Source organism: Mobula hypostoma, chromosome 4 (assembly GCF_963921235.1).
Source record: "Mobula hypostoma chromosome 4, sMobHyp1.1, whole genome shotgun sequence".
Classification (NCBI taxonomy): domain Eukaryota; kingdom Metazoa; phylum Chordata; class Chondrichthyes; order Myliobatiformes; family Myliobatidae; genus Mobula; species Mobula hypostoma.
The window spans coordinates 137,819,762-137,833,541 of NC_086100.1; the positions used below are offsets into that span (position 1 = coordinate 137,819,762).

Genomic DNA, 13,780 nt, shown 5'->3' on the forward strand with positions numbered 1-13,780 from the left:
AAAGACTGTGGAGAAAATTTACAGGGATGTTGTCAGGGCTTGACGATCTGGGCTCTACGGAAAAGATAAATAGGTTAGGACTTTATTCCCTGGAGTACAGGAAAATGAGGGGAGATTTGAAAGAGGTATATAAAATTATGAATGTGGGTAAAGTACAAGCAAGTTTTTTTTCCCCCCCCACCGGAAGTTATGGAACAAGGGTGAAAGGTGAAAGATGAAATGTTTAAGGGGAACATGAGAGGAATTTTCTTCACTTGGAGGATGCTGAGAGTGTGGAACTCAGAGGTAGTGATGGGTGCTGGAAAAATTGCAATGTTTTCCTTGGTTTCGTTGTTAGAACAAATGTCATCTTTCTATTTTTTGCTGGTTATTGAAAATACTTGTGTGACATTATGAACTGGCATTCATTTGCAATTTTTTTGCTGAAAAGCAGTAACCAAAATATCCAATATGGGTAATAGTTAATAACTGGACCAGATCCATTTATCTGAAAAATGACAACCTTTGGCTAGATGTACACATCTTTCCTGCGCTGTATATAATCCATTAATCTAGGAACAACCATGAAAATATTTACATTAATTCCAGATAATTAATTTCACAACATCCTCAAATTTATCCCACTCCATCAAATGTAGCCCATTAAAACTGAAAACCTCAATACAATTTGCTGAAAGATGTCCCTTGAAAAGTTAAACATTTATGAAATCTATTTGTACAAGGTCACTCAGGATTCCATTGACAGCAAACCCTGATAAATCTATATTAGCATATACTGTTCTCCCACCTAGGATAAAGTAACACTAGCAAAGCAGGAACAGTAAGTTTCAAGAGTTCTTGCCATCAGCACTATGTTATTCCTTTTACACCAATAGACGTGTTGATATAGATTTATGCACAATTAACAACGTTCTTTTTCAACAGGCTCTCTATAAACTTCCCAATTATTACTGAACATTACAGGTAGAAAGCATGTTAAGACAAATGAAGTAATTCAATAAATCACTGTATACAACTTACCACACTGGGCACAAATAGGTAACTTTTGCACCGAATTACAGAAGTAACAAAAAGCCCGGTTCTTTTGCCGTCTTGTTCAAAGGAGGAAAATGAACATGGGAAATAATGCAAAGTTAGGCACAGAAACATTAAATGATATGCATCTACTCCACTATGATATGGACACTATCAACGAATCCAAATCATGAACAATTAGTAGGATCCTTTGTTTAGGAGATTACAAGTACGAAGAAAAATCATTAATAGCAAGCTAAAATTTCAATGAGGAAGTCTCATGGTATAACACTGTAGCAGACACTCAGTGGCCACTTTACCAGGTTCCCCAGTACTTCTGCTTGTTAATACAAACACCTAATCCGCCAATCTTGTGGTAGCAACAATGCATAAAAACATGCAGACATGGTCCACAGGTTCAGTTGTTGTTCAGACCAAACATCGGAATGGAGAAGAAATGTAATTTAAGTGACTTTGACCATGGAATGATCGCTGATGCCAGAACATGATGGGGTGGTCTGAGTTTCTCAGAAACTGCTAATGTTCTGGGATTTTCATGCACAACAGTCTCTAAAGTTTACAGAGAATGGTGTGAAAACAAAAAAAAAACAAGTTAATGTTTTTAAATTATCATTCAACCATACACGAACACAGCCAAAGGAAATAGCTTTCCTCCAGGGCCAAGGTGGAAAACACAGCAGACATACATCGCACAAGGCACATACAGCACAGATAAGATAGCAGTAAGTATACAGTCACAGGAAATACAAATACAATACAGCTCAAGTCCCCAAGCGACATGTCCTGTAAATTGATGGTGTATGGGTGCTGTCAGCAAGAACAAGCCCTCAGCATTCGGCGCGCGCGCGCGCACACACACACACACACACACACACACACACACACACACACACACACACGTACATACTCCAGCTCGATTTCCATCAAGCGAACACCAGAGGGCAGCAATGGCAGGAGGGGCCAATGCTGTGCCACTGCGCACCCACTGCCCCCACCAGATGACTGCAACAGGCAAGCCCACGAGGCCGAGTTTTCACTACAACTGTGGCCACACAGCTCCTCCCGCTGCCCATCTCACCAATAAAACAATGAACCAGGCTTGCTATATTACATTACCAATGTGCAACTGGGTCTTGTGATGACAAGAAAAGCATCCAAGACAATCACTTGCAATCATCCCACCTTCGCACACCAACTCCCATGGCTTTTCGCAGCAACACGGTCTGCACCGTTCAGCTCCTCCGCTAATGAGCGGCTTGCTGAAGGGGTAGACCTGCAGAACTTGAAGTTCTTAATGTCCAGCATTGTCTTACCATCATAAAAAAGAGACACTCAGAAAAGGCAAAAACATCTTTGGTGAGCCCCAGAGAGGCCGCTGCAACTGAGCACGCCATCACTTTACTGGAAGAACATCCAGTGAGTGGCAGTTCTGTGGCCAAAAAACACCTTGCTAATGAGAGGTCAAAGAATAGCCAGATTGGTTCAAGCTTACAGAAAGACGACAGCTACTCAAATAGCCATGCATTACAACACTGACATGCAGAAGGGCATCTCTGAGAACACACCAGGTTGAATCTTATTACAGCAAGTGAAGTCTGCAGAGGGTGGTTTGGCATTACCTGTCCTAAGATTTTATGGGCAATTAATATCCGATACCTAATATTTTGGACACAAGATTGGAATATAACTCCAAGCCCATATTGGGTAAACCTTGAAGGCCATTCTGTACAAGGGTTTTCTTTAGCTTCCATTTTAGGAACTTCACTGCCTTTTGCACTATCTAAATTGAATAAACAAATTTTCAACCCTATAGTTAAACTTACATTGCGAACATGGTTTCAATTTCGTAAATTTTTTGGATCTGAATGAATTTATGTTATCAAGCCTTATTATATCTAATTTCTTTTTCCAACCCTCGGTAATGGACCAAGCCTTTTTGATATGGAAAACGAAAGGTATAATATGTTTTCGTGATCTATTTCTGGATGACTACTTTATGTCTTTTGAGCAGTTATCTGAGAAATTTGATTTGCCTAGATCCCATTTTTTTAGATACCTACAAATAAGAATTTTTTAAAATACTACGTTGCCTACCTTTCCGACTTCAAATCCTTCTGGCGTTTTTGGTAAAATTTTAGGTTTTAATCCTTTGCAGAAGGGATTAATAGCAATAATTTATGATATAATAATGAAATTACAGCCAGATATATCTGATAAAATCAAAAATGAATGGGGAAAGGGAACTTCAACTTTCCCCACCTATAGAGAAATGGGAAAAAAATTTTCAATTAGTTAGTACTTCTTCTATATGTGCTAAACATACATTAATACAATTTAAAGTAGTACACAGAGCTCATATGTCCAAAGATAAACTAGCTCATTTTTATTCCCATATAAACCCTACTTATGATAGATGTCACTCTGATGGCTTCTTTAACTCATATGTTTTGGTCCTGTCCTCTTTTGGAAAAATATTGGAAAGACATTTTTGATATTATTTCGACAGTTCTATGCTTCGATTTAAAACCTCATCCTATTACGGCAATCTTTGGATTGCCAATGGTAGAACATAGATCTTTGTCTTCTTCAGCCTGTCAAATGATAGCTTTTGTTACTTTACTGGCAAGAAGATCTATTTTGTTGAACTGGAAGGAAACTAATCCTCCAACTACATTCCAATGGTTTTCTCAAACCATATTAAGTCTAAATTTAGAGAAAATTAGAAGTGATATTTTTGACCCTTCGGTTAAATTTGAAGAAACTTGGAAACCTTTTATGCAACATTTTCATATGATGTAATCTGACCTTTCCGAATCTTTTTTCTAAACTTCAGTTATATGATGAGAGGAGCGGAGTTAACAACATTATTGAACGTGTCTGATACAAGCTGTTGGTCTAGCCCTGTTTTGCTTTTTTTGGGGTTTTTTTTCCCTCTTTTTCTTTTGGGTTTTTTTTTTGTTTATATATATTTTTTTCTTTTTATTTCTTTTTTTAATGTTTAATCTCATCATGAGTTTGGAAGTCTTTTATATCTATGTTACTTAAAATTCATTTTATATATGCTGATGAACATTTTTCCAATCTCTTTGTACCAACTTTGTTATTGACTGTATAATTTTGAAAAATTAATAAAAAGATTTAAAAAGAAAGAAGTCTGCACCAGGTTTCACTCCTACATCTAATGAAATAGCCACTGGGTGTACACAACAGGGCAACATGATGGAATTATTGAGTGATTAAAACTACAGATATTAAATTTAAAAACATGCTGATTCATAAGTGCAAAAACTAAGCAATAATTCTCTCTTCACTTACCTTTGGCACTTGTCGCATTCCTGTTGAAAACAAAGAAAATATTTTCAGGACAGAACTAAAACAAAACCACAATATAAAATTTGAGTAGGTGCAACTTTATAAAGCACTCTCATCTAAATGAGACTGACTCAGTTTCATTAAACCTGGCAAACTCAGGATGGATAACAAACAGCAGCAATACCAATGATGTCAATGTCAACAACAATGTCACACAAAAAATATCACAAGCATTATTTTCTTTATTATATCAAAGTTTCTTCTTTTTTTAAAATAATATCCTACTAAAGGTGAGACCACAGTCATGCAACAAGAGATTAGGACTACAACAGTGGTGTCATCAGCAAATTTGAATATGGCATGGAGCTGTGCTTAGCCACATAGTCATAAGTGTAAACACAAGGAAATCTGCAGATGCTGGAAATTCAAGCAACATACACAAAAAATGCTGGTGAACACAGCAGGCCAGGCAGCATCTCTAGGAAGAGGTACAGTCGATGTTTCGGGCCGAGACCCTTCATCAGGACTAACTGAAAGAAGAGATAGTCAGAGATTTGAAAGTGGGAGGGGGAGGGGGAGATCCGAAATGATAGGAGAAGACCGGAGGGGGAGGGATGGAGCTAAGAGCTGGAAAGTTGATTGGCAAAAGGGATACAAGGCTGGAGAAGGGAGAGGATCATGGGATGGGAGGCCTAGGGAGAAAGAAAGGGGGAGGGAAGCCCAGAGGATAGGCAAGGAGTTATAGTGAGAGGGACAGAGGGAGAAAAAAAAGAGAAAAAAATAATAATAATAAATAAATAACAGATGGGGTACAAAGGGGAGGTGGGGCATTAACAGGAGTTCGAGAAGTCAATGTTCATGCCATCAGGTTGAATCTCTTACTATCTCTTCTTTCAGTTAGTCCTGACGAAGGGTCTCGGCCCAAAACGTCGACTGTACCGCTTCCTATATATGCTGCCAGGCCTGCTGCGTTCATCAGCATTTTTTGTATGTGTTAGTCATAAGCGTAAAGCAAGTAAAGTTGGAAGCTAAGCATACAGCGTTGTGGTGCACCTGTGTTGATGGAGATTGTGGAGGAGATGCTGCTGCCGATCTGAACTGACTGGGGGTTTACAGTGAGGGAATCCAGTCGTACAAGGAGGTATTGAGGCCAATGTCTTGGAGCTTATTGATTAGTTTTGAGGGGATGGTGGTATTGAATGCTGAGCTGCAGTTGATAAAAAGCATCCTTGCTATCCAGATGTTCCAGGGTTGAGTGAAAAGCCAATGAGATGACATCTGCTCTAGACCTGTTGCTTCTGCAGGCAAATTGGAGCAGACCAGCTCACTTCTCAGCCAGGAGTTGATACGGTACAGCACCGGCCTCTCGCAAGTGCTACCGGGCGAGTCATTGAGGCAGGTCACACTCTTTTTTTAAGCACCAGTACAATTAAAGCCTGTGGGTACCACACACTGCCGAAGTGAGAGGCTAAAGATGTCAGTGAACGCACCAGCCAGTTGATCAGCACAGGTCTTAATTACTTGACCAGCTACCCCGTCCAGGCTGGATACTTTTTGTGGGTTCATCCTCCTGAAGGCAGCTCACATGTTGACTTCAGAGACTGAAATCATAGGATCATTGAGGGATGGGGGAGTTCCTTCATGTTTTGACAATCAAAGTGAGCATAAAAGGCACTGAGTTCACCTGGAAGCGAAGCCCTGCTGACTCCAATGTTGCTTGATTTAGCTTTATAAGAGGTAATAGTATTCGAGCCCTGCCACAACTCTTCAGCACCCTTCATTGATTCAAGCTTGGTCTGGAATTCCCACTTCATCCTTGAGGGCACCAGGGTGAGGTGATAGGCAGGTGAGGAGAAGAGGCAAGAGGCCAAAATAGGGAATTAATGAGGGGGAATATTGGAAGTTGGTGGAATCAGTGTTCATGCCATCAAGTTGAAGGCTACCTAGACAGAATATGAGGTGTTGCTCCTTGAACCCAAGGAGGGAGGGTGGTGGGTGGGAAGGGTAAAGATGTGTTTGGTGGTAAGGGGTCGTTGAAGATGGCAGAAATTGCAGAAAATTATATGTTGGATACAGATGGTCAAGGAGTAGTTGGTGAAGACAAGAAGAACTCTATCCATATTAAGGTGAGGGAAAGATGGGGTGAGCACGGATTATCAGGAATGGAGGAAATGCAGGTGAGGGTAGCATCAATGGTTGAGGATGTTCTCTGAAGGGGGATATCTCTGATGTCCTGGAAAGGCTCATCCTGGGAACAGATGCAGTAGAGATGAAGGAACAGAGAAAAGGGAATGGCATTTTTACAGGAGAAAGGGTGGGAAAATTCAATGTATATTTACTACGAAAGTACATGTATGTCACCATGTACATACAATCATGAGATTCTTTTTTGTGGAAAAACTCAAGTTAATCCAAGAACCACAACAGAACCAATGAAAGACGGCACCTAATGTGCAAGACATCAAACTACGCAAATGCAAAAGAAAAATAATAAACAAATAAGCAATAAAAATTGAGAATATGAGAAGAGTCCTTGAATGCGAGTTGATAGGTGTGGGGACCATTCAGTGATGGGGTAAGTGAAGATGAATGAATTTAACCCCACTGGTTCAAAAGCCAGATGATGGCTGAGGGGTAATAACTGTTCCTGAACCTGTTAATGTGAGTTCTGCGGCTCCTGTGCCTTCTTCCTGATGGGTGGAAAGAGGTATGGTCAAGACTGCCGTGAGAATCCATAAGTTTATAAAAAAAAAGCGAAAGACAGTTTGTCTCCAGAGATGGAGACAGTGATATTGAGAAAGGGGAGAGAGGTGTCAGAAAAGGACCAAATGAATTTAAGGGCAGGGTGGAAGCTGGAGGCAAAGTTGATAAAAATTAACGAGCTCCGCATGAGTGCATGAAGCAGCGCCAGTAAGGTTGTCAAAGTACCGCAGGAACAGCTGGGGAGCATTACCAGTGAAGGTTTGGAACATGGTCAGTTCCACAGAGCCAACAAAAAGGCAGGCATAGCTGTGACCCATGTGGGTGCCCATACCTACACTTGAATTTGGAGAAAATGGAAGGAGCCGAAAGAGAAATTGTTGTGGATGAGGATCAGTTCTGCCAGGTGGAGGAGGGCAGTAGTGGAGGGAACCAGCTCTGCCAAATGGAGGGGAGTGGTGGAAGGGTTCTTAAATTCAGGACGTCCAACGGCTTACTGTATATGTAGATATCTGGACTAAGGTTAACTTGCTTCCTTTTTGGTTTTGAGTTTAGAGATGGCTGGTAAGGCTAATGTAGGAATTTCAAATTCTTTCACAGATGAAGAAGGTGGTGGCTGACAGGAGAGTAGGTTGTGAAGTGGCGAGCTGCTTCCACTTGGACAGGCTGGCGTCAGGATTGCCAAGACGTAAAGCTGTGGAGGTGCCGTCCAGTTAATGTGGAAGAGGGGAGAGCAACAGACTGAGAAAAGCAGAATCCAAACAGAGGGCAAATACAGAGTGAGGATACAGGCAAAGGAAAAATGCAGAGCTGAAAGATATACCCGACAAGTCAAGCTCTGCGATTTGTTTTTATTTCAAATCTCTACCTTAGTCGTTTTTGCCTCTCCTCCCCCCACCCATTTTCAAACAGTATAGTGGATTTGGACACCAAGAAGAATGAGTATTTTTTTAAAATGGCATTACCAAACAAGAGCATCAGTCAGGTGTTGTATGTGTGCAGCTTTACACGAGTTAGGACAAGATCAGGAAAATTTCAGATGTCTGAGCTCATGAATAAAATAAAACGAGGGACTCCTAAAACTATGTACGCTCCAGGACACCATCAGTGTAACAGGTGAACTGACCCTTTCATGTCATACATTGCAATATACAAACATCTGTTATAATGGTCCATTTCACTTTTCACTGCTTCAAAGGCCAAAGTTAGCTGGCTGCATGGAATAACAACTATCACTATTTGTGCGTTACCCTAGTAGAAATAATTGTACAAGAGACACAGCGGAAATTGAATTAATCGTTTATCTTTGGATAATTAACGTCAATTTTATGGGAGCACTGGCTAAAAGTCTGGGAATGCATACTTCCAAACAATCAGACATCATAAAGAGAGAGTCTGACATTAACAGAGTAAATAGGAAAACGTCAGCGAATTCTTGGGCCTAACTCTAGTGCATGCTCGGCACCGCCTGACAGTCCACCGGCCGCTGGGCTTACTCACCATGGAAGCATTGCAGGGTTGCTTCGCCACATCCACGTTGTCCTTGGCAGCCCGGATCAACTTTTCGCGTACTTTGCGACTTTCAATCTTCTTTCGCGCCCCGGTCTTCTTCTTCGGCATGTTGCGGCGCGCCTGCCAGCGGGACGGGGGTGACAGGCGGCGGGCGGGCGCTGCTCGGAGACGGCCGCTCACTCAACCCGGAGCCAGCTCGTGCCTGACGGCGTTTCATTCCACCCTGCGTTTGTGACGTCGCCGGGAGTCATGACGAAACCCCGAACATCCGGCGCGCTCGTGACGCTTGGCCCTGTCAGTGTTGAATGGCGTGTGGGGGCTGCCGCTGATTTCAGCCGCGTTCGCTGACGCCAATGGGCAAATGAAATGGAGGAAATGATGGATTTTGAAGAGCTGAATAAAGATTCTGCAACAGCAATTCTAAAAGGCAGACAGGAACATTACGCAACACACACACACACACAGAATGCTGGAGGTCAGGCAGCACCTATAGAAATGAATGAACAGCCGTCGTTTCCGGCCGAGACCTCTTATCAGAATAAGGTTTACTATCACTATCTTTCATGAAGTGGGATTTGATGTTTTGCACAAAACTGCCATGAATTACGAAATAAATAAATAGTGCAAAACGAGGTAGGAACGCACATAAAGTGCTGGAGGAACTCAGCAAATCAGGCAACGAGGTAGTTTTTATAGGTTTATAGACCAGATATCTGATGAATTTTTTGAACGTGAGTCTTCAGTCTCCCATACCTCCTTGAGGCATGCCATGGATCTTGAGAGTCCTTAATAATTATACCGTATAGCCTACATTATAATAAGGGACTACTCTATATTTTAGTAACACGTCGTTGCATGCGCTATTAGGCGCATATTGATCTGTGTGTGTGTCAAGTTCGAACTCTACCAGTAAAGAACCATGAAACTTAGTTCCCGTCTCCAGCGATTTTAGTAATAACATAATTATGTAAACAGGCCGCATACACAACAAATTGGCGACGAGAATTATGAACCTACATCTTATCGGAACGCCGTGTTTTAGTTGATAACTACACCCAGAGGAGAAGAGAGATGAAAAAGAACGACACACGCATCTAGACGGAGTGCACTTGTTGCGCTAGCAAAAAGGACACGTGAGTCAAGTGGAACGTGCAGTGACTGCAAGGAGCTAGCTAAAAAGAAAACAAGGAAAAACAGGACTAAATTAACATAACAAAGATGGCGATGATTGGAACCATTACAGCATTTGATAGTGGCATTGAAAACTAAGTTACATTGAGAGAGTAGAGTTATATGGTGGTGCTAACGGTGTTAATGATGAAAGGAAAGCCAGCGTCTTACTCAGTGTTATGGGAACAAAAACATAAGGGCTGCTACGGAGCTTGTAAACCCCTGAAAAGCCGCTGACAAAACGATCAAGCAAATAGTAGACACCCTCCAACAGCACTTAAGCCCCAAACCACCGGTCATTGCTGAAAGATTTAAATTTCACGAACGAAATCAGAGCAAAAATGAAAGCATTTCTGAATATTGTGCTGAATTGCACAAATTATCAGAACATTGTCAATTTGGAGCTGGTCTATTGGACGCATTGAGGGACAGGTTAGTGTGTGGCATGCACTGTGAAACCACACAGAAGATGCTCCTGTGTGAAAAAGATCTTACATTCAAGAAGGCGCTGAACATTGCAATATCAGAAGAAAACCTCCAGCACAGAACCAGGAAAACCAAGTAAGGTGCGCATATGTGGAGACTTTAAAGTGACTGTTAACCTAGTTCTCCGCACAGTACAGTATCCTCTACCTCGTATTGAGGACATCTTTGCTTCCCTGTCAGGAGGGGAACTTTTAACAAAAATCGATTTGGCCCAGGCTCAGCTCCAAATGGAAGTCAATGAGGCATCCAAGAAATACCTGACAATAAATACACACAAAGAACCTTACCAGTACAACAGGTTGGTGTTTGGGATAGCATCAGTGCCTGCAATCTGGCAAAGGGCAATGGACCAGGTTCTGCAGGGGATTCCAGGGACTCAGTGTTACCTGGACGACATCATTGTTACCGGCAAAGATGACGACGAACATCTTTCTAACCTTGAGCAAGTGCTCACCAGGTTACAAGAATATGGGCTCAGAGCTAATCGACAGAAATGTGAGTTTTTCAAAAAGAAGATCTCATACTGTGGGCATGTGATCAACAAGGATGGCTAACACATGTCTTAAGACAAGATAGAAGCGGTGCTTAAGGCACCACCACCTGAAAATGTGTCTCAGCTGAGAGCATATCTTGGTCTAGTGAACTACTACCACAAGTTCTTGCCTAACTTATCCACAGTCCAACACCCACTAAATGCACTGTTACAGACAGGGACACAATGGAAGTGGACTGAGAGCTGTGAGAAAGTGTTTCAAGAAACTAAAAGACTCATAACTTCAGAAGGAATGCTCGCACACTCTGACCCCTCCTCACCTATCCGACTAGCTTATGATGCCTCACCCCATGGGATAGGAGCTGTGTTATCGCGCAGGTTTCCAGATGGCTCAGAAAGACCAATAGCCTTGCCTCAAGAATGCTAACTTCAGCTGAATGCAACTACACACAGATTGACAGAGAGGCCCTAAACCTCATGTGAGGAGTCAAGAAATTCAGTCACTACCTGTATGGCCAAAAGTTTACTCTGTTGACTGACCATCAGCCTCTCGTGTCAATTTTCAATCCAAGAAAAGGCGTTCCAGTGATGACAGCACAAAGGCTGCAGCGATGGTCTCTTTTCTTAGGAGGTCACAGGTATGACATTGAACACAAGGGGACCAAGCAACACAGCAACGCAGATGGTTTGTCACGTTTACCACTGCCCACTTCCAAAATAACTACACGAATGGATTCAGCAGGGGTCTTTCACACAGCAATAGTTGAACAATTACCAGTGACGAACAGCCTCATTGAAAGAGAAACACGCAATGACTCTATGTTGTCAAAAGTGTATGACATCATGGTAAAGGGATGGCCAGCGCGGTGTAACACACTGTTTCCAGCCTTCTCAGCGAGGGAGGAGCAGTTGTCAGTGTGTTGGGAAACACTAATGTGTGGTTCACGAGTTGTGATTCCTTCCAAGCTACGCACCAGAGTGCTGGAGGAACTGTACGAGGGGCACTTGGGTACCATGAAGATGAAAGGTCTTGCCCGTGCCTATGTGTGGTGGCCAGGAATTGATAAACAGATTGAGAACTTGACCAAGAACTGCTCTGGATGTCAAATGATCCAGAACACACCACCACAAGCCCCTCTCCATACATGGGAGTGGCCCTCATCACGAGTGCACATTGAATTTGCTGGACCATTTATGGATTCTATCTTTTTAATCGCCATCGATCCACATTCCAAATGGCCAAAGGTCATCAAATGAAGACAACCACATCGGAAAAGACCGTTACAGTTCTGAGGGCCATGTTTGCCAGGAATGGCATACCAAAACAAACCTGCACAGACAATAGAGGACAATTTGTCTCTGAATAATTCCAAAGTTTTGTGAAGAACAATGGAATCAAGCACTTTACATCTGCCCCTTACCATCCATCCACAAATGGCTCGGCAGAAAGATTTGTGCAGACATTCAAGAAAGCCATCAAGGCAATGGACAGCGAAAATCGACCACTGCAACACAGGATAGACAACTTCCTCCTCGCCTATCATAATGCAGTACACGCAACAACTAATCAGACCCCAGCGATGATGTTTCTGAACAGGAACCTGAGGTCCTGCATGGATCTTCTCAAACCAGATGTACGGTGTGATGTGGAGAACAGACAGTTCAAGAACTCGAATGCTAAGACAACACAGAGCTTCAGTGTGGGACAGTCAGTACTTGCACGTGATTACCGAACTGAAAAGTGGCAACCGGGTACAATTTCCACCATAGACGGGCCACTGATGTATACAGTGGAGGTGGGAGAGAACACATGGAGATGTCATGTGGACCAAATCCTGGATGCTCAGGTGAAAAACACAGCAACACCTTGCCCGGACTCCCCTGAGATAGAAGCAAACACTCCTGATGTGACTGCATCAGCCTCATCCACAGATAAGCCATTCATCAGTGCTGAGGACCCACCTGATGTACCCGTGGAGACTCATTCCCCAAAGCAAACGTTTCCGGACAGACGTTACTCGGAGAGGCAGAGAAGACCTCCCCAGAGACTTGAGTTCTAAATGGGTCTTAGACCAAAAGTAAAAAAAAAGAAGGCTTGTTATAAGTTGACATTATTAAGTTACTTTGTTATAATTTGTAAACAAATGGTAGGCATTTGTATGTTAAGGGTAAACATATTTGTTTAGCATAGTGGCCCAGAAAAATAAACAGTTGATACACTACTAAAATAAAAGGGGAGGAGTGTACCGTGTAGCCTACGTTATAATAAGGGATTACTTTATGTTTTAGTAACACGTCGTTGCATATGCTATTGGGCGCATATTGATCTGTATGTGTGTGTCAAGTTTGGACTCTACCAGTAAAGAACCATGAAACTTAGTTCCCATCTCCAGCATGAGAAAATCTGCAGGTGCTGGAAATTCAAGCAACACACACAAAATGTTGGTGGAACGCAGCAGGCCAGGCAGCATCTATAGGAAGAAGTACAGTTGACCTTTTTCCTTTAGTCCTGACGAAGGGTCTCGACCCGAAACTTCGACTGTGCTTCTTCCTATAGATCCCGTCTCCAGTGTTTTTATTAATAACATAGTTGTGTAAACAGGCTGCATACACAGCAATAATGAACACTGCCTTTCTGAGGCACTGCCTCTTGAAGATATTCTCGATGGAGGGGAGGGCTGTGCCCATGACAGAGCTGGCTTAGTCTACAACCTTCTGCCACCTTTTGCCAGCCTGTGTATTCGAGCCTCCATGCAAGGCTGTGATGCAACCAAAAAATGCTCACCACCGTGCATCTATAGAAATGTGCTGCAGTCCTTGCTGACATACCAAATCTCCTCAAACTCCCAATGAAGTTGAGCCACTGGCATGCCTTATTCAGGATTGTATCAATGAATTGGGCCCAGGACAGATCTTTAGTCATGATGACACCCAGGAACTTAAGTCTGTTCACCCATTCCAGGAGGATTGCTGTGTCTTCTCCCGACTTCCCCTTCCTGAAGTCCACAATTAATTCCTTAGTCTTGCTGATGTTGAGTGTGAGGTTGTCATTACAGCACCACTCAAGCAGAC

The 13,780-nt window shown here is 42.5% G+C and overlaps 1 protein-coding gene across 2 annotated transcripts in view; it reads right to left on the bottom strand.

Moving 5' to 3' along the window:
- The window catches only part of znf330 (zinc finger protein 330), a 37,006-nt gene extending 28,208 nt beyond the window's left edge, over nucleotides 1-8,798 (bottom strand). Inside the window, exons 1-3 of one of the 2 annotated variants that reach the window (XM_063046607.1) lie at nucleotides 8,548-8,798; nucleotides 4,351-4,370; nucleotides 1,021-1,091 (exon numbers count right to left, since the gene is read on the bottom strand). In XM_063046607.1, coding sequence (XP_062902677.1) covers nucleotides 1,021-1,091; nucleotides 4,351-4,370; nucleotides 8,548-8,667 — 211 coding nt within the window. In that variant the 5' untranslated portion in view covers nucleotides 8,668-8,798. The remainder of the gene's footprint in view (nucleotides 1-1,020; nucleotides 1,092-4,350; nucleotides 4,371-8,547) is intronic. The other variant, XM_063046608.1, reaches the window with a different exon arrangement.
- Nucleotides 8,799-13,780: the final 4,982 nt, after the last annotated feature.